Raw genomic sequence first — 20,589 nt, 5'->3', positions numbered from 1 at the left:
ATAGGACAATTATAGTGAGGAAAGCAAATATGGAATCAATCTTAGAGCAAGAGCCCAGAAATTACTGTCCAATAATGAAACAATTTGAAGAGAGAAAAATCTGTAAACATTTAGAGAGACAGTGAAATCATAAGCAATAGGGAGAAAGATTTGTGAATATCAAGCCCTGCCAAGTCCAAAGCCCTCCCCCTACACTAGGATTTCAAAATTGTTAGATGAAATAATGTTTTACAGAGCCACCCTTCATTTTGGGAAGGCAATATATAATGAGTATAGGGAAGAATTATAAAAATCTCTAAATCCAGAGGGACTTTTGAGAGCAGCTAGGTCCATTCACCTAATGTCACAGATGAAGGGAGACCCAGAGGGGCCAAAGGCTTCGCCCTAGTTCACCTTCATTTGCAGCTCCCCCCCATGCAAAGTTGGTTCTGGGAGGCTGCACTCTGCTCTTGTTCACACACAAGGATAATGGGTCTGAACTGAAAGTCTTTGTAATAAGCATAAGGACAAAATAAAGTTCAGATGTTCAGTAGATGTGAAAAAAAAAACAAAGATTGCAATGCACAAAAAAGGAGGATACTAAGTTTTAACACCTGGTTCCTTCAGTAGAGGTTGGCTCATGATGTATGTTTGTGTAGTTGGTCACAGCATAAAGCACAGAGAACTCATTCATCCTCTCTTATTAATCCAGGAGGGCAATAGTCATGCTGAGCTTTCTAAAGAAATAGTGGCAGTATGCCTCTAATGAGCACATGTCTTATCCCCCATAAGTTATGTAGGTGAAATGAAACTACCAAAAGAGTGAAAACCAGAACCCCCCCATTCAGGCCAAGGATTCTAAGAACTATCTTTTCTTTGCCACATGACATTAAAAAATTTTAAACCTTGTATTTTGGAAAATGTCAAGCATTTACCAAAGTCGGCAAAACATTAATAAACTTCATGTACCCGTTGGTTAGTTTCAGCAGTATGGACTCGTGATCAATTATGTTTCATCAGTTCGTCCCTTCCTTACTATTTTGAAGCCAATCTAAAACGGAGTGTTGTGGCATACACCTGTAATGCTAATACTTGGTTGGCTGAGACAGGAGGATTGCAGGTTTTAGGCCAGCCTCAGTAACCTAGTGAGATTGTCAGCAATTTAGTGAAATCTTGTTTCAAAATAAAATAGGGCTGTGGTATAGCTTGAAGGTGGAATGCCACTAGGTTTAATCTGTAGTACTCAGCCATCTCCCTCCCCCCTGCAAAAAAAAGATGAAGCCAATCTCAGATGGTAGCATATAATTTGATCTATGAGTATTTCAGTGTGCATTTCTAAAAGATAGGTACTAAAAAAGTATGCTCATAGCCAGGCGTAGTGGCGCACGCTTGTAATCTCCATACTTGGGAGGTGGAGACAAGAGGATCACCAGGTTCAAAGCCAGCCTCGCTGGCTTAAGAGACCCTGTTTTCAAATTTTAAAATATATAAAATAAGTCTGGGAGTGTAGCCCAGAGGTAGAAGGGTTTCTAGGAACCCCAGTACCACCAAAAAAAAAAAGTATGCTCATAATGCAATGACCTCAACCTAAGAAAATTAACAATAATTATATGAAGTGCCAAGGCAGGGTTCAAACTTGGATTTATTTCGCCATCTCTTTCAATTTAAACACTTTATTTAAATTGACATCTAAATAAGTTCATTTTATATCTTCAGTCTGTTTTTCATTTATAGTCCCTCCCTCTATTCACCCTGACATTTAGTTGTTGGAGACAATAGGTTTTTGTTTTAAATTTTTTATACTTTTATTGACAACACAAATACGCACGCACACAGCTATTGATGTGTTTCCTTCCGTATCCTACCCAGCTCCCTGCTCTTTCCTCCCTGGGCATGTTAGTGAGATTGGAAGTGATGCCTTCATATATTAATATGACTGTTGAGTTGGCATCCTCACTCCTCCTTTATTCCTCTCCCCCAGTCCCCTTTCAGTATTCTCCTGATCTCTTTCCTCATTTATCTGAAGTCCCTTTAGTTTCCTACTTCTTCTCTAGTTTTACACACTTTCCCGCAGTCTCCTTTTTACTCGCTGAATCCCCGTGTGCCCTCTGTCCTCTGTATTTTGAGGTGTTTTGGTCCAGAGCTGTGCTGCCCAATATAGTAGTCACTGATCACACGTAGCTATTACAGTTAAATTAAAAATTCAGTTCCTCTGTCACCCTGGCCACATTTCAAGTCCTTGGAAACCACATGTGGCTAGTGGCTAAAGTAGGAGACATGTAGAAAATTTAGAACATTCCAGAAAATGTTATTGGACAACCCTACTCTAGAGGCTTAGTAAAAGTCCCATGAGGTAGCTTTGGAAGGGAGATGTTGAAACCTCCTCCACCAGGACATTGGCTTAAGTTGATTTCCTTCACAGAGGTCACTGCAAACTTCATTAAATATTGAAGATAAAATAAAAATTTAGAAAATCTGTGTTTTTAGATTCATACAAATTATATACCGACACATACACATTCTTTAAAAGAGTTCCAGTTAGGATTTTTAAAAGCAACCACTGCAAATACAATGACATTCAAAGTCAGCAGGTATCTGCATCAGAGGCAAGCAGTTTACCTTTTCCACCATAGTTCATGAGTAAAAGAAAAAACAGACAGAAATACTCCACAAAACTTCCAGCATTATTTCAAATACGGGATCCATTTGCCGTTTATCTCTTCAGTTTGTATCAACTACTTCTGTAATTTTATTTTTCTTTTTATTTTTCCTTGTCTCGTGTTTATATTTAAGCACACTGATATATTTATATGCAGCCTTTCTTTTTTTTTTTTTTTTGGTGGTACTGGGGTTCCTGGAAGCCCTTCTACCTCCGGGCTACACTCCCAAACCCATTTTATATATATATATATATATATATATATATATTTTTTTTTTTTTTTTTTTTTGGAAACAGGGTCTCCTAAGCCAGCACGCGCAGCTGGCTTCGAACCTGCGCCATCCTCCTGTCTCTGCCTCGTAAGCGCGGGGATTACAAGCGTGCGCCACCACGCCCGGCCAGCAGCCTTTCCTTTTTAAGAGATGCATAAAATTTCATTATCGAATGTGTCACCATTGATTCGTAGCCTTTTAGTTAATATTTGCATTGCCTTTATTTTTTGTAACATACACTAAACCCCACGGGACATCCTTGTACATCTTTCCCCTTAAAGCACCAGAAGGTGCTCATATATTGAATTACTGGGGCACTGAACCTGTATATTTTAACAGTTACTGTCCAATCACTGTCCAAACTGATTGTACCAATTTACACTCCCGCCAACAATCTGCAAGGATTCTCAGCTCCTACATGAAGTAGTTTCAGATGTAATTTTTACCAGTATGGATTCACATATATTCAATAAAGTAAAAATATAATCATATGAAGGGAAGGGAATTGAATAGATTTGAGAGCAATTACTTAGCTTAATTTTTCCTTTCTTTATCTTATTTTTTGAAAAATAGAATAAAACATATTAATACCCATTAAATGTGGTTGGTGGATACAAAGGAGTTGGTCATGTTATTTGATGGGATTATATGATCAGAATTAATTTTTACTTAGTAGCAATTTTTATTGCAAAGACATAATGTTAAGCAGCATATAACACACTTAAAAATATAATATTATTTAGCCAGGCGTGGTGGCGCATGCTTTAATCCCCGCGCTTGGGAGGCGGAGACAGGAGGATCGCGCAGGTTCAAACCCAGCCGTGCTGGCTTAAGAGACCCCGTTTCCAAGTAAAATATAAAATAGATCTGGGAGTGTAGCCCGGAGGTAGAAGGGTTCCATCCCCAGTATCACCAAAATATATATTATATATATACACATACATATCCATATATATGATATTATTTATTAGGATTTTGGTGTTTTTTTATATACTAAAAATTCTTAGAGGGCCAATCCATTGATATTTGTCCCCAAATAACCTCCAGCTGATGGGGTATTTCAGTCAAACTTTATTCAGTGAATAATGTCAATTAATTTATTTACTTTATACTTGGGTGCTGTATTACAAGCTGGCAACATATTCAGTTTATACTTAGCATTCTGTATTATAATATCACATAGTATTTTCCTCCTCAGTAGTTGATACAAACTGAAGAGGAGATAAACGGCAAATGGATCCCGTATTTGAAATAATGCTGGAAGTTTTGTGGAGTATTTCTGTCTGTTTTTTCTTTTACTCATGAACTATGGTGGACAAGGTAAACTGCTTGCCTGTGATGCAGATGCCTGCTGACTTTGAGTGTCATTGTATTTGCAGTGGTTGCTTTTAAAAATCCAAACTGGAACTCTTTTAAAGAATGTTGACAGTAAGGCACCAAAGATTAGTCTGATTTGTCAGCGCAGACACAACTTTTAAATTCTGTCCATGTACATGGCACCACGCTAGGCCCTGCAAGGGACAAAAAGCCAGACAAGAATTGTCCCCGCGTCTGAGAACTGATAATTGAGCAACCTTTACTTTTTACAAGACTAACTACAAAAGTTTTATTTTTATAGTCAGAAGCTGGCTCTGGCTTTGTTCTATTTTGATCTTTACAACTTGTTTTAAAGATCTCTCGGTAGTTATCCATTGCTCAGTCAGTCTTGCCGACCTTTGGCCAAAAGCAGTAGCATTTTGACCTGGCTCATGGAACTCAGCGCTTCCCACTCCATGAAGCTGGAGGCATAAATAACTTCAAATGCAACCCTCCTGGAGATCTGTGATGGCCACAGCGTGAGGGAGAAATGGGGCGACAGGGAAGAGAATGAAGTGGGAGTACCCAAGAATAAGTGAGAGTAGCATGCGTGTTTTACGCACTTTTTTCTTTCTCTACCTTAAGATATTTTCTCTGTTTCTCTGCAAATAGATGAAAAAAAAAAAAAAAAAAAAACAAGGAAGCGCTACAAACTAAGATGCTAAAATGAAATACATTCCCTCTAGTCCTGTGTCTTTTAATTGAATTTCCTTGGGGTGGAAGGTTTAGGGAAAATCAGAATTCAATGAGGATGTATTTTTTAAGTTTACCAATGGTTAAAGGGAGTAGCCAGTGTGGAGGAACAGAGTGAGTGTGTGTGTGTGTGTGTGTGTGTGTGTGTGTGTGTGTGTGTTCATGCGCATACACAGGTACACGTGTCTGCTCATGAACACCACAAAGAGAAAGGATGATATAAAGGGCGAAAGGCTGGATATATCTTGAAGCCATTCACACTTTATGGTGTCTGAACTTCAAAACGAAGCAGTTCTGAAGGCCATTTAGTGGCGGCAGTACAGGACTTCCTGAGAAGTTCAGCTTATAAAACAGAGGTGTGTCTGCCACCAGCACAAGAAAAGAGTCTTTGCAAACAAGGGCTCCGTCAGGGGGTACAGAAACACCTGTCTGGTATTTTCCTTGAGGTTCCCAGAGGGTTAACTAGTTAAAAAGGTCTAGTTAAGAGGGTGAACTAGTTTAGAAGGTCTAGTTAAGAGGGTGAACTAGTTAAAAAGGTCTAGTTAAGAGGGTGAACTAGTTAATTGGATATCATCGGGCCATTTGAAAAGTACAGAACATGATTGAGGAAAATGTTGAGAGAAGATGCCATCCCAACTGGAGTATTCTGGGAAATAAGCTTCTCCTGTAGGGATAGTTAAGCCAAAATGGTTCAGCTGCAGAATTATTTTACACCAGGCCAAGGCATCATAATTGAAATAATGTAAATAACGTAATTGTACATATACAGACATTCAGCCAATGTTTACTTTTATTATTTTCAAAGTTTAATAAAGAAAAAAAATCAGCCAGGCATGGTGATGCATGCCTGTAATCCCAGTAGTTCAGAGGCTGAAACAGGAGGATCTCGGGTTTGAGACCAGTCTCAGCAATTTAACAAGACTCTCAGCAACCTAGTGATATCCTGTTTCAGAAATTCAAATGGCCAATAAATGTATGAAAAAATGTTCAACATCATTAGTAATCAAAGAGATGCAAATCAAAACTACCCTGAGATTTCACCTAACTCCAATTAGAATGGCAATCATTCAAAACACAAACAACAACAAATGCTGGTGAGGATGTGGAGAAGTGGGAACTCTAATACATTGTTGGTGGGACTGCAAATTAGTGCAACCACTTTGAAAAACAGTATGAAGGATGGGAACAAACTACCATATGATCCAGCAATACCACTTCTGGGTATCTACCCAAAAGAATGGAAATACCCCAAATAACAAACTAATATATGTTCAGAGCCACACAATTCAGAATTGCCAAATTATGAAACCAGCCAAGATGTCCATCAACAGGTCAATGAATTACAAAACTATGGGATATGTAGACAATGCGATTTTACTCAGCCATAAAGAGGAACAAAATTATGTCATTTACAGGGAAATGGATGGAACTGGAGAACATTATGCTAAGTAATATTAGTCAGAAAAAGTGAAAAAAAAAAAAAAGCAGATGCTCTCCCTAATATGTGGAAGTTAGGGAGAAATGGGGTCACAGGGGGAACTCTAGATGAAGGAGAAACCACAGATGAGCAAATAAGGCGACCTGAGGTGGGGGGGGGATTTTCTATTGTACATGATGTATATTCACAAACATCAAAGTCAATCACTAAGCCAAACATGAGAAGGAGGGAGGTGGGAAAAGAATGGAGTGGGAATTGGGTAAGGGATTAAATGAATATCGTGTGCATGTATACCTCTACCGTCTTGTACCCCATTAAGATATGGGGTACAAGAAAATCTAAAAAAAATAAAAATAGGTATATCTCAGAGGTAGGGCCCCTGGCTTCAATCCCTAGTACCACAATAAAGAAAAGGGGGCAATAGCAGGTACTGGGTCATGCCTATAGCATTAATTCTGCTAAATTCGAAGAGCCAAATGAAAGGCCAGTTGGGGGTGGCAGGGCTGGCGTGGGCAGCTTGCACCCTGCGCTCGCTCACTCTCTCTCCCTCTGTCCTCTTCCTGCAGCCAGCTCCTCCCTGAAGAAGCGATTCAAGCGGCGGGAGATCGAAGCCATCCAGTGCGAAGTGCGGAAGATGTGTAACTACACCAAGATCCTGTCCACCAAGAAGAACCTGGACCACGTGAACAAGATCCTGAAGGCCAAGCGGCTGCAGAGACAATCGAAGACCGGCAACAACTTCGTCAAGAAGAGGCGAGGGCGTCCCCGAAAGCAGCCCTCCCAGTTCGACGAGGACTCCCGGGACCAAATGCCCGTGCTGGAGAAATGCATCGACCTGCCCAGCAAGCGCGGGCAGAAGCCCAGCCTGAGCCCGCTGGCGCTGGAGCCCGCCGCCGGCCAGGACGCGGTCATGGCCACCATCGAGGCGGTCATCCACATGGCCCGCGAGGCGCCGCCGCTGCCGCCCCCGCCGCCGCCGCCGCTGCCGCCCCCGCCGCCGCCGCCCCCGCCGCTGCCCAAGACCCCCCGGGGCGGGAAGCGGAAACACAAGCCGCCGCCCCCGCCGCCGCCCCCGCAGCAGCCGCTGCCCCCCGAGGAGGAGGTGAAGGCCAAGAGGCAGAGGAAGGCGCGCGGGGAGAGCGAAGCGCTCCCCTAGGCGGGGGCGCCCGGACCTGGGCTGGGGGCCGAGTCGGTGGAGGGCCAGGGCGAGTCCCCGCTGCAGGGACGCCGGGCCCCTCTCTCCAGAAGCTGGCGGGCGGAAGCGGGCCGGGCGATGGGCAGAGCCTCCGGGAGCTCTTGGGATAGAAAGGCAGGGGGACACCTTCCAAAGAAGCTTGTCTGTGCTGGACGGCAGTTCCCAGCCCAGCTGGGGCTTCTTCGGTGTGGCTGGATCCTGTGTGGGCCAGCAGAAGACCCCTCCGGGAGGAGGAAGCCGGTGCTCTCTGAAGGCCCCCTGACCTGCACGTCCAGGTGCGGCCTCCATTCCCATCTCATAAGCTGGCCAGGAAGGTCAAAGGGAAGCACCCTCCGTTAGAAAACATTCCAAGGGGAGGGAGCCGCTGCAGACTTATCACATGGCATTATAGTAACCCACTTCCTCGTCATCGATTCTTATTTCTCTTGGTTTGCCAGCTAGGCTTTGGGGCACCGACATCATAAGCAGGTGACCTAAATCTTTCCGTTAACAATACAAATTCTCAGATGGAATCCTGTGATCAGAAGGTGGAAATTCTAGTGATAGGCGACCTTAGAGCTACATTCTTATTCCGTATGCCTCCTCTATCTTAACATACACCGACTTTAGCCTTTTAGCATTGTCTGGTCCTGCTTTTCCTTTGCCCATTGTATTTCCATGAATCTTTTTCTTAACTTGGCACCTTCCCCTACGCCGTGGTACACAACTAATGTAAACCTTACCTGTGTTGTAAAGTTTGCCCTTGGCACACTGTCCCAAGGAACCTGGCTTTGAATCCCAATCATTGTGAAAAAGATACTCAGTATTGTTAGAGCCTTTTTAATAAGTGAGTCAGAGCAGCCAAGGATATGTTGACCCACGTGTCAACCAGGTTATTTTTGTACTTAAAACATATCCGCGGGAATAGGCAGAATAACATGGTTTTAATATCCCACAGCAAATGGAATAGCTGACAGGCCTCCAAAAATTAAAAGCCCAGACCCACCAGAAAGACAAATGTCTAGCAATGCCTTGGTACGTGATTTTTTTTTTTCATACAAAGAGCTGTCATAGGTTGTTGAGAAAAGGAAACAAAAACAATGGAACAAATCCATTATCTCTTGATAATTGTTTCTTAAAAGCAAATGGGAATAAGTGTTCTTATCTAAAAAAAATAAAATGCTCAAAGGGTATCACCACTCCAGTTGTATCAAGCCACCTTGGACAAAGGATCCAAACTGTGGTTGCCTTAATACTCTAAAACATTTTTGTACATAATGTAATTATAAACCTATCAGTCTGCATGGATGCAAACTGTGTGTGACAAATGGTCTTTTAAATGGTCAATTTCAACTGTACATTTCTCATCCAAGTTGTACTCTAGCCATGGTTTAGCGTGGACAGATATTCCATCTCTATTAATCCATTTTTGCAGCCTAAGTAAAACATGTTAAGAAGACCCAAAATGAAGATGAAGTTATCCCATTGCTGTAGATGTTTTTTAAAAGTCAGATGTGAAATTTTCAAATACATATTTCCAATTTCCTCCTTCACTTTTTTCCTTCCCTTCCCCAAGACATCAAATACCTGGCATGGTAGATTATAGAATGAGAGACACTGAGAGAGAAAATTAAATTTGCTAGTGGGAATTAGAATATCTGGTTTACCTCCAAATTAAGTTTCTTTACAGGAAGTTGGGGGCAGCTGGAAATTGTATTATCACTTCAGAATGCAATTATTTCCTTAGTGAGAGATGAATCTTTGTTGGGAACATAAGAGAATAAGGGATGCGGTATCTGTGGGAGTTGATTTTAAAATCCCAAGTTAGCATGCAGGCAAACTTCACTGCTCGGTTGTGGCACAAAAGAGTTGGCTGAAATTATCTACAGAGCTATCCTATTTTGTGCTATTACTTAGAGACTTCATATCATTTACCACCCACTAGGTCAGTTGCATTTAATCCTAGCAATATGTAAGTTTAAAGGACTGTATTTTAAAGCTTATATCCTAGATACTCGGTCTGTGACCTGGTTTGACCTTTGGCATTTCACACAAGTTGAACTGCAAAGTCAAACCAGTCATATTCAGTCTGTCATTTCCAAGCCATGTCTGAGTGGTTCCAAAGTCACTGGAGAGGGAGGTTGAAATGAGCCCCTCTCAGCCCGCCATTGCTATAAAAGTGCAACCACTCTTATTCCGGTTAAGCCATAAAGAAGGTCCTCTTCCTGTAAGATTTTGAAAATCCTTTTGTTAAACCATTTCTTCCTTCCCATCTTGTACATCTCCCAACCAAGTCTGTAAGCTAATCAAATCTTGTAGCAGAGAACAAGCTGGTGCTTGGTAAACTTCTTACGGGAAGGCACAGAATTTCCCACCTCAAACAGCTGGGAAGTTCCAGAGAACTTTGGGGTACGTTCACATTTCCAAACCAAGGGAAGATATTCCAAGAGAGATGTGACAAAGTTGCAACTCACACATGAATTCATGTGTGTGGTTGCCATGTGAGTTAAATGGAAATCCTCCATTTAGACCCTAAGAATAGTTTGGAAAACTACAGAAGATGAAAGCAGAGGTATGCTAAATAGCTTGGAAGTCGAAGCAAACACGGTCCCATATATGACTTCCTCTCTCAACCCCTCCCCCAGTTAGTCCCTCAGTGTCCCATTACCTTTTGTTTTTGTTTTTGTTTTTATTTCTTCTGCCTTTCATTTGTTCATTGCATTGGCCTAACCATTTCTTTATACTCAACTGTCCTCTTCCTTAGCCTCTCCTGTCCAGGCCCTCCAGGGAGGTAGTCTACTTTTCCCATTTAGTTGGTTGCAGAGCCAGGAAAAGAACCCAACACTCTTTGGCCCAGACTGTAGAGGTCTGTAACCACCCAACACTGACTGCTGGTGCTGCATCTTTCTTCTGAAGAGGGGTCATTTGAGATGTACAGAACTCCATGTACAGCTCAACAAAACATTTTATAAGAAACCACTTTTCATTTATTTTTCTTTTTCCTTTCTTTCCCCCTGAAGTACTCTCCTTCATCAAGGAGGAATGGATCTTACAATTTAATGAGTCTTTAGGGATGAGGAAAGGATGAAGCTTCTTTGATGGTGCTGATGGGTCATTAATCCACTGTGTTAAGTGGCTGGGTGGCCACTTGCTTTCCAAACCCTCCTCTCAGATGAGAGAAACAGAAGTTTAACTTCCTCAAATAGCCCAGATCTGGCTACCACCCAAGGAAGAAAGGTCGAAGGAAAGGAGAGAGTGGAGGATTGCCTTGTGACTTGGCAGGACTAGGACTCAGAAGCCACTGACAGCCCCCGGGAAAGTGACCAGGGACTGGCAGAAGATGCGAGTTTTAACTTGGCTTCTCTCTGGAGTGGGAGGCCATGCTTGGTGGCAGGCGGAATTTGCGCTCTGCACATTGCTGGGTCTATAAATATGATAAGCAAGTGGTGACAGAATTATAGTGTAAGGTGATATATTACATGCAGATCATAAAGGATTTGGTATTAGGACTTAAGTAGAAAATCCCACTCCTAGCTTATTACCCAACAATATTCAGATAATGAGCTTTTATAGAATTTTTTGCCCTATCACTAGGAAGATTTACCTGGGAACTGTCTAAAGTCTACACACACATTTCCAAAGCCTTTAATGCCAACTGTAGCGTGGAAAGAGAGGGAGTAGCAGGAGCCAGAATGCCTCAAAAGCCATTTAAGTGTTACGTTGCAAGGTTTTCAGTCCTACTCATTATGTAAAAGTAGATAAATATAGACATTTTTCTCAACACTACCCTTTCGTATCACAATGGTCCAAATGCCAGAACATACAGAGAATGTCATCGCAGTGCCTAGAAACTCAAACTGTAATATACCGTAGCATTTTCTTGGTGTTGTTTAAAGTTTCTTTCCATAATACAAGGCTCCCTCTGCCTCTTGTTTCTTGGAGAGTTCACCCCACTGAGTCTGCTTCCCTGTTGGACTCGATTATTTGGGGAACAGTCTTAGAAGCACATATCAACCAAGGAAGAAACTTCCTGGATATCTCTTGCCCACTTGCCCAGGTATAATAAACGCTCAAGGGGGGGTGGGGATTGAAAAGAGCTGCCAGCTGGTCAACTCGGAAAGGCAGTTCCACCCTAGGTTGGTGTCTTTCTTTTTCTTCCTTTTTTTTTTTTAAAAAAAGATCTATTTCTTAAATAATAATAAGTGCACATGATGTGTTAAATATGTACATATATATTTCAAAAGAAAAATGGGGCACAAGATTGTCTTACAAGTCGTGCTGGCTAATTTTTAGTTTGTATTCATAAGTGGTTTTTAAAAGCCTTTTTTAAAGTGTAATTTGCATGTTCTACTTTGATTGTATGTAAACATATTTTAGAACAAAAATGTATTTGTATTTTATTGAATATAGAGGCAAGAAAAATTGTACATTGTTTGAAATGTTCTTTTTGTAACAGTTTTTATTCATAAAGCATTTTTGTACATTTAAAATGAACATGGACTTGCTGTTATTTGAGGCGTAGATACATCTGGCATGCTTTACTGTCATGCTCCTCCATGGTCTTAGATGTTGGGTTTTAAACATTTTTTTCTAAAAGAAAGCTCAGTCTTTTTCGCTACCAGATCAGGTTAGCACAGTATAGAGCACTTAACTATTAAAAAAAAAAGTTAATCCTATTCATATGTTATTCATTGTGTGAAATTAAAGACATTCAATTCAGTCTAACATGAGTTGTGAATTCTTTTGTTTTATTTTCCATCTGGTTCACATCACTAGGGAGTTTAATAGTATTTGGGGGTCTTTGCTCACACCAACTGGATACAGAATCATTGACAAAATTCTAACCAAACTTCTTTGTATGATACTGAGAAGCACATTATGGGCCAGATTTGATTCTGATTTTCAGGGTTGCTGTGCAGAGAATACAGCATTCCTGGACATCAAGTCAAGGCTGACTGACAGAAGTCAGACTTCTGCTAAAGGCAATCAAAGGGTACTTTAAGGTGTTGGAGAACCACAGTTTTTTAAATTTTTAGAATAACACTGTCAGCTGGGATTAAGCTTTCTTTCTAAATATCCCATGATGGCAGAAACTTAAAGAGCAAATCCCTGGATGGACTTCAAGGTTCGCTGGAGCCACAAGAAGGGTTACTTGGTAAGGCACAGCTACTATTGATCTACCCAGCACCTAAATTGAGAGTCCTTGATCTGGAAGAAATTGCATGGCTTACATTTGAAAATGAACTAGCAGTTCTACGTAGAATGCAAGGGTTAGAAGATAATGGGACCTCAGAAGAGCGGCTGTGACCTCCACTCCATCCCTTCACTCTCTTCCTATGCATTCTGTTCCGTCTGTAAGCACATAGACATTTTTTTCCTCCTTCGTTTGCATAATCTTCTGACATTCCTCTTCCCAAAGCTAACATGACAGGCAGCAAGTGTTCCGAGCAGCTTCCACCTCTAACAGTCTGATCCACTGTGGCATTTATTGGGACGTTCAGCATAGGTGACACCACCAAAAGAAACAGAATTCAGATGGTAATGGATGTCTTTAGGAGCAGACTACCAGAACAGAGCATTGTGCCTTTAGAGGTCTCCTGAGACTTGGAGAATTTCATAGGCCAGCTCCAACAGTAGAATTTACTCTTTCCTTTTCTTTGCAGATGATCTTGTGCTGAACCAGAAAAAAAAATTAATGCATTATACAGTCCTCTTTCTAACTCAGGCTTATTAGACTGTTGGCATTTCTGGAATTACCAATGACTTCCGAGAGTGCCCCTAATAAGCTGATACCACAGAGTGGGTTGGCTCAGTTTGGGTGTTTTAAATTGGTCCATAGAGCTGACTGACAAAGGTTTCAGGAAAGCTGAATGTTCCCAGTGTAAATCATAGTCTAAAGTAAATGGCTAGAAGGAATATATATATATTTTCTAATTTGTTTGCAACTTGGTTTTACTGATTTTTAAAACCCCATTCCACAAATCTAGCAGATTTTTGTTCCAGAGCCAAGGAATCATTTTTCTAACCTGGAGGGGAAGTAAGTAGGGGGTCCTAGAAAGGCTCAGGCCAACTTCTATCTAAATCGTTTCTCTATGCTATGTTCTATCCCTAGAACTCAAAAGCAAGAAAGAAGTTTTTTCTCCTCTGCTTCAGCTGTCAGATGCATTCCCTGGGGTGGATGAGCACAGACAGCTCAACTCCCTCTTTCACACAGGCACCAGAAGAAGGAAGCAGGGGGAGGCTAGAAGTCAGTTACCACTTGAGAAACCTGCCAGGCATGTGCCTGGGAGTGCTATGGTAGGATGTGCACAGCTAAACGATCCTTCCAAGCTGGTAAAAGGCTCTTTGTAGGTCAGATCTGATAATGAGTGGAAGTTGGGAAAGAAAGGAGAATAGAGTGTGCATTTCTGTTGTTATTACTAACACCTTAGGTCTTATGGAAAATGCCAATATCCAGATTTTTAATGGTTATAAAGCTGTGGCAATACAGTCCCCTGTTATGAAAGATTTCGATATCCAGAATGAATTGAAGGGAAAACAGTTTCCAAAGGGTTATTCACATTCACACATGGTAAAATTGCAAAATAACAAATGAGAAATATTAAGATCACAAAAACAAAAACCACACTTTTTTCTCATTATTAAGCTTTATAACTTAAAACTGAAATTTTTTTTTTGTGGTACTGGGGATGGAACCCAGGGACATTCTACCTCCAATGACACCCCCACCCCTATTTTTTGTTCTTTATTTTGAAACAGGGTCTCACTGAGTTGCAAAGGGTCTCACTAAGTAGCTGAAGCTGCCCACAAACCATGGTCCTCCTGTCTCAGCCTCCCAAATGCTGGGATTACAAGCATGCTTGTTTAAAACTGAATTCTTTTAGCAGTGGGAGCATGGAAATAAGAGTCAAGAGACCTGGGATGTATTTTTGTTTGGTCATTAAGAACTCTGGAGCCGGGCATGGTGGCGCATGCTTGTAATCCCCGCGCTTGGGAGGCAGAGACAGGAGGATCGTGCAGGTTCGAAGCCAGACGCACTGGCTTAAGAAACCCTGTTTCCAAATAAAAAAGTATTAAAATAGGTCTGGGAGCATAGCCCGGAGGTAGAAGGGTTTCCAGGAACCCCAGTACCACCAAAAAAAACTCTGGAGATCAAGGTCCATGAGCTCTGCAGTGCCCACCAAGTCAATGGATCTAATCTGCCATCTTTGAACCTTCCCAAACAAGCCCTGTCTTTAATGTTTTACTCTGTTTCCCAACCACTGTATGAAGCCAATGGCATATGGAGGTTGTTACCTCAGCAGCCTATTCTGTCACTATATAATTAATAGATGTGAAGGTGTGGAAGAAGTTCATGAGAAAAAATAGAATGAGAGCCAGGCAAGGTGGTAAACACCTGTCATCCCAGGGAGGCTGAGATAAAAGGATTACAGGTTCATGACTAACCTTCGAAACTTAGGCCCTCAGCAACTCAGTAAGACCGATTCAAAATAAAAAAAGTAAAATAGGGTTGGATTAGTTCAGAGTCAGAATATCCCTGCATTCACTTCCCAGTACCATACCCCCCCACACACACACACACAATGAGGACATACAATCAAGTCCTCCCTCCCTCCTTTCTTTATTCCCTGCTAACAAATTACCAGGCACTAAAGATATGAAAACAAGCAAGATAGATAAGGCCTCCTTGAAGATGACCATGAATTTCCTTTCTGCATTTTCTGCCTATCTGAATTTTTTTCCAGCTTGAATTTTAATCCAAACTTCACTCCCTCTAGAAAGTCTCATGGCCACAACCAACCAGCATCTCTTGTAGCATCCTTTTTTTGCCTATCTTCCATAATGTCACATGTGACAGGGTGTGATCATCTGCCAGGGCTGCAAGGTAATGTTGCACAACAACTCTGTGCAGGGTGTTTTCCTGCACAAGGGAACCTGGATGCAAAAGAAGATGGGAGCTGAGGCCTAGCCTGCACTTTCTTGCAAAGCTGTGTCCTCTAGTATATTGTTTGCCCTGAGTGGACATCTCTTTCTTGTTCTCAAGAAAATGCTTTTTATGAGAACATAGCCATTTAAGAAATTAAGACCTAGCTGGATGTTGTGACACATGCCTGTAATTTCAGTATTTGGGAGGCTGAAACAGGAGGACCACATATTAGAGGACAGCCTTGCCAATGTAACAAGACTTTCGGCAACCTAGCAAGACCCTGTTTGAAGACAAAAAATAAAAATAGGACTGGGGTGTAGCCAAAAGGTAGAAGGGTTCAACACAGTACGAGAAAAAAAAAAAAAGAAAAAAAAATCAGGATCTACTCTGTATCCCTGAAAAGTCGAGCCAACCTTTAGTAAAATTACTTCTTCCTCCTCACACTCAGACCATCAGTGTTGCCTTTACCCGTGAGACTTCCAATGCCAGTTGGAAAGCCCGAACAGTCACTATTTTAATCTTTTGTGCTCCACAATATAGAAGGCCTCTCAATCCTTTCCCAAATTAAACAATTGCTCAGTTTTTAGCCAGGGAAGAAAACAGCAAAGCCTGATAACAGCTAGTTTGATTGACAGAGCCTTGTTAAGAAAATTCCCTAAACTAGCGGCTTTTGGTAGTTCAGAATACCTTCATTTTCCAGAGGCTTTAGGAACTTCTATTCTGAAATAATTATAGATACACAAGAGTTTGCTTGGGACAGGCAAGGAAATTCTGCCCAAACCTCTCCCTCCATCCCCTCTCTTGCCAGCATCCCACACAACCATAGTACAATATCCACACCATGAAATTGACATTGGCACCGTCTATGAATTGTATGTGTATGACTCTTTGTGTGTATGTCTGTGGTTGTGTGTGTATAAATTTATTCAATTCTGTCACATGGATGGCCTTGTGTAACTGCCACCACATTCAAAACACTCACTGGTAACATTACCACAAAGATGTCCCTATGCTAACCTCCCCTCTCCCTGTCACCATTCCTAACCTCAAGCAACCACTAATGTGTGATCCATCTCCAAAATTGTGCTATTCTAAGAATGTTACACAAATGGAATCATGCGATATGTATGTTTTTTTAAACAAAGCCTATTTTTAGAATTACTTTAGAAAAGTCACAAAGATAATACAGGGTTTCTGCCCTCAGATTCTCTTATTGTTAACATTTTACAATAGTGTGTTACATTTGTTGCAATTAATGAAGCAGTATCATTACATTATTAAAGTTCATGCTTTATTCAGATGTCCTTGGCTTTTAGCTAATGTCCTCATTCTTTGCCAGGATCCTACTTGAGATACCACACACACACACACACACACACACACACACACACACGTATTTACAAACATATGTCTGTGTGTATGTGCATGTGTGTGGTAGTAGGGATCAAATCCAGAAGCATTCTACCTCCAAACTATACTCCTGCTCTTTTAATTTTGGGGTTTGTTTTTTCAAGTTTTTATGGGCAATTCTTTAATTTTTATTGTCTGTACCACTTAAAAAATATTTTAGGGATGTAAAATCTAGTTTTAAATTAATAATAGTATATTCATTTAATCTGTATAATAATTCATATGAAAGTTGTAAGGAGGCACCAGTATTACATTTTAGCAGTATCAAAAGTAAGCATTAAATCATTAAGCAGCTTTTTGCTGGATCATATGGTAGATTCATTCCCATTCTTCTGAGGATCCTTCATACTGTTTTCCAAAGTGGTTGCACTAATTTGCAACCCCACCAACAATGTATTAGAGTTCCCACTTCTCCACATCTTTGCCAGCATTTGTTGTTGTTGTTGTTGTTGTTGTTGGTGGTGGTGGTGGTGGTGGTGGTGTGTGTGTGTTACTAGGGACTGAACCCATGGGCATTCTACCACCAAACTGCCCCATTTTTTTTTTATTCTTTATTTTGAAACAGGTCTCAATAAGTTGCAGAGGGCCTCACTAAGTAGCCAAGGCTGTCCATGAACCCTGATCCTCCTGTCTCAGCCTCGGGAATGCTGGGATTACAGGTATGTGCCACCACACCCCACTATTGTTTGTGTTTTAAATGATTGCCATTCTTATTTGGAGTTAGGTGAAATCTCCGGGTGATAAGTAAAATAAAAAATTAATGCGAGTAAAATAAAAAATAATGTGAGTACGGCGGAGTGTGAAAAACACGAGAGAGGTCCGGTACACATGGCATGTAAAGTTTTAATGGCACGGCTCTCCCGGGGATCAGGGCGAGGCACCGTGAGGCCCGCACGCCTGTCAGAAGCTTGAGGACGCGGGCTCTCCTTTTCAAGGTATGCATCTCGCGAGAGGAGGGTTTACTCGCGGGAACGCCCAATTCTCGCGGAGGGGTTTCAGCCCCTCCCTTGCCCTGCAGAGGTCATGTGACACAAAGTCACATGAGTGCAGGACCCAACTTATCACCAGGTAGTTTTGATTTGCATCTCTCTGATTGCTAATGATGTTGAACATTAAGTCGCTTTTTCAAAATGTTTTGATTGGTTCATTGCATCATGAGGAAGTTCAGAGAGATAGAGGCATACATGCACAAGGCACTCGGTGAACCTTCCCCCAGGTTCTACTCTGCTGGGCTTGAAACTTCGATTCTCCTATCTCAGCCTCCCAAATACTGGGATTTCAAGTGTGCACCACCAAGACTGACTGATTCCCCCTATGATTAGTTCACATTTTGGGGGGAAATCAAAACACCACAGAAATAGAAGGAGACTCTGGTCACTTCCTATCAAGAGCATATTCTATCGGCTGGGTGTGGTGGCAAGTGCCTGTAATCCCAGTATTTGGGAGGCTGAAAGAGGAGGATCACAGGTTGAAAGCCAGCCTCAGCAACTTAGTGAGGCTGTCAGCAACTTAATGAGCCCCTGTTTCCAAATGAAAAGCAAAATGGGTCTAGGCGTGCATCAGAGATAGAATGACCCTGGGTTCCATCACCAGCACCCCACACACAGAAAATGCGAACTATCAATAAGATACATTGTTGTTAGTGTTAAACTTGATTGCCGGGATGAGGCAGCATTTGTTGAGTTTCCCCACAGTAAAGTTACTCATTTTTTCCTCTTCTCCAAATGTATTCTTTGAAAGGAAATCCCTACTCTGAGCTCATGTTTAAGAAGTGTGAAGTAACGCTTCACCTCCTTAGGAGCTGAGCACCTCCATCTATTATTTGGGATTCTTACGCATGGAAGATTTGTCTTTTTTAACACTTTTGATTTTGACATAATTTTAAGACTTACAGAAAGGTTAAAAAATCGAGCTCTATTTAATGTCTTCATCTGGCTTTCTGTAATGTAATCTTACATAACCCAAATGCCAACATTAAAACTAAGGAATTAACTTTGGTACAGTACTACTAGCCCAACTTCAGGCTGGATTTCACCAGTTTTTTTCAATAAAGCCATGATTAAAATATATTTAGAAATATTAATTGTGGTAAAAGTATACATAGCATTAAACCTATCATCTTAACCATTTAAAGTGTGTAATACAGTAGTGTTAACTATATTCACGTTGCCATGTGACTAATTCCCAGAGGTTATTTTTATCGTCTTGTAAAACTGAAGCTCTATGCCTATTAAACATCGCACCTAACACTCCCCCTAACTTCCTAGCAACCACCACTGTACTTTATGTCTCTGAGTTTGACCACTCCAGATATCTCATGTAAGTGGGAACACACAGTAATTTGCCTTAAGAAGATTTGCCCTTCATTTTCCATTTATTGCTGAATAGTATTCCATAGTGAGGATGTACCATGGTATCAACTATTCATCTGCTGAAGGAATGAGAGTAGTTTCCAGTTTCAAATGAGCTGTCAAGAAAGCAGCTATGGACTGGGTATGGTGGCACACACTTGTAATCCCAGTACTTGGAAGGCCCAAGGCAGGAGGATCGCAGGTTCCCCACCAGTCTCGGCTACTTAGTGAGAGGCACTCTGCAATTAAGTCAAACCTCGTTTCAAAATAAAGAATTTAAAAATAGGGCAGGAGGTGAGCTCAGAAGTAAAATTCCCCTGGGTTCAATTCCCAGTACCAAAAAAAGAAGAAAAGAAAAAAAAAAAAAGAAAAGAAGGAAGGAAGGAAAGAGAAAGAAAGTAGGAAGAGAGAGAGAGAGAGAGAGAGAGAGAGAGAGAGAGAGAGAGAGAGAGAAGGCTGCGATGAACCCTTATGTAAAAGTGCCTACATGAAAATACATTTTCTCTGAGAAAATTGCCCCAAACTGTGTTTGTGGGTTTGTGGGTTGTAGGGTATATCCATCTTTAGATTTGAAGAGAACTATCAATTTTTTTTCAGAATAGTCACACCTTTTGCTTTACCAAAATTGCTTCTCTGCATCTTCACCAGTCTTTGGTGGTGTCACTGATTCTGGTTTGGGTCATTCAATAGATACCCAGTTGCCTTAGTCTATTCAAACTGTTAAAGTACTATAAAATGAGAGACTTATAAATAATAGAAATGCATTTCTCACAGTTCCAGAGACTGAAAGTCATAGGGCAGGTGGGTTCAGTGTCCAGTGAGGGCCTACTTTTGGCTTCATGAAGAGGTCTTTTGCTTTGTCCTTACATGGTGCAAAGAATGACTGAGTTCTGTTGGATCCATTTTCTTTCTTTCTTTCTTTCTTTCTTTCTTTTTTTCTTTCTTTCTTTCTTTCTTTCTTTCTTTCTTTCTTTCTTTCTTTCTTTCTTTCTTTCTTTCGACTGTACCAAGGGGTGTTCTACCTCCAAACTATACTATCAGCCCTACTCTATTTTTATTTTGAAATGGGGACACATCATATTGCTGAGAGCCTTACTAAGTTGCTGAGACTGACTTCAAACTTGCAATTCTACTGTCTCAGCATCCCAAGTACTGGGATTATAGGAGTAACCATGCCTGACTCCTAGAGTCTATTTTATAAGGGCTCCATTCACTAGGGCCTCACCCTTATAATGTAATTACCCATCAGAAGCCTTTATTTCCTAATACCATTATCTTGGGGATTAGAATTTCAGCATATAAATTTTAGGGAAATGCATAATAGTGATAA

The 20,589-nt window shown here is 41.2% G+C and overlaps 1 protein-coding gene across 2 annotated transcripts in view; it reads left to right on the top strand.

Moving 5' to 3' along the window:
* SETBP1 (SET binding protein 1) overlaps positions 1 to 7,553 on the top strand; it is a gene marked incomplete at both ends in the record, with an annotated part of 355,245 nt that extends 347,692 nt beyond the window's left edge. For both annotated transcript variants that reach the window (XM_080714810.1, XM_080714809.1), the window contains one exon: positions 6,964 to 7,553. In XM_080714810.1, coding sequence (XP_080570936.1) covers positions 6,964 to 7,553 — 590 coding nt within the window. The remainder of the gene's footprint in view (positions 1 to 6,963) is intronic.
* Positions 7,554 to 20,589: the final 13,036 nt, after the last annotated feature.

The sequence above is a fragment of the Muscardinus avellanarius genome (assembly GCF_963383645.1).
Source record: "Muscardinus avellanarius genome assembly, chromosome: 17".
Taxonomy (NCBI): domain Eukaryota; kingdom Metazoa; phylum Chordata; class Mammalia; order Rodentia; family Gliridae; genus Muscardinus; species Muscardinus avellanarius.
The sequence above is the reverse complement of the archived record's forward strand: the minus strand, read 5'-3'. Positions and strand labels throughout refer to the sequence as shown.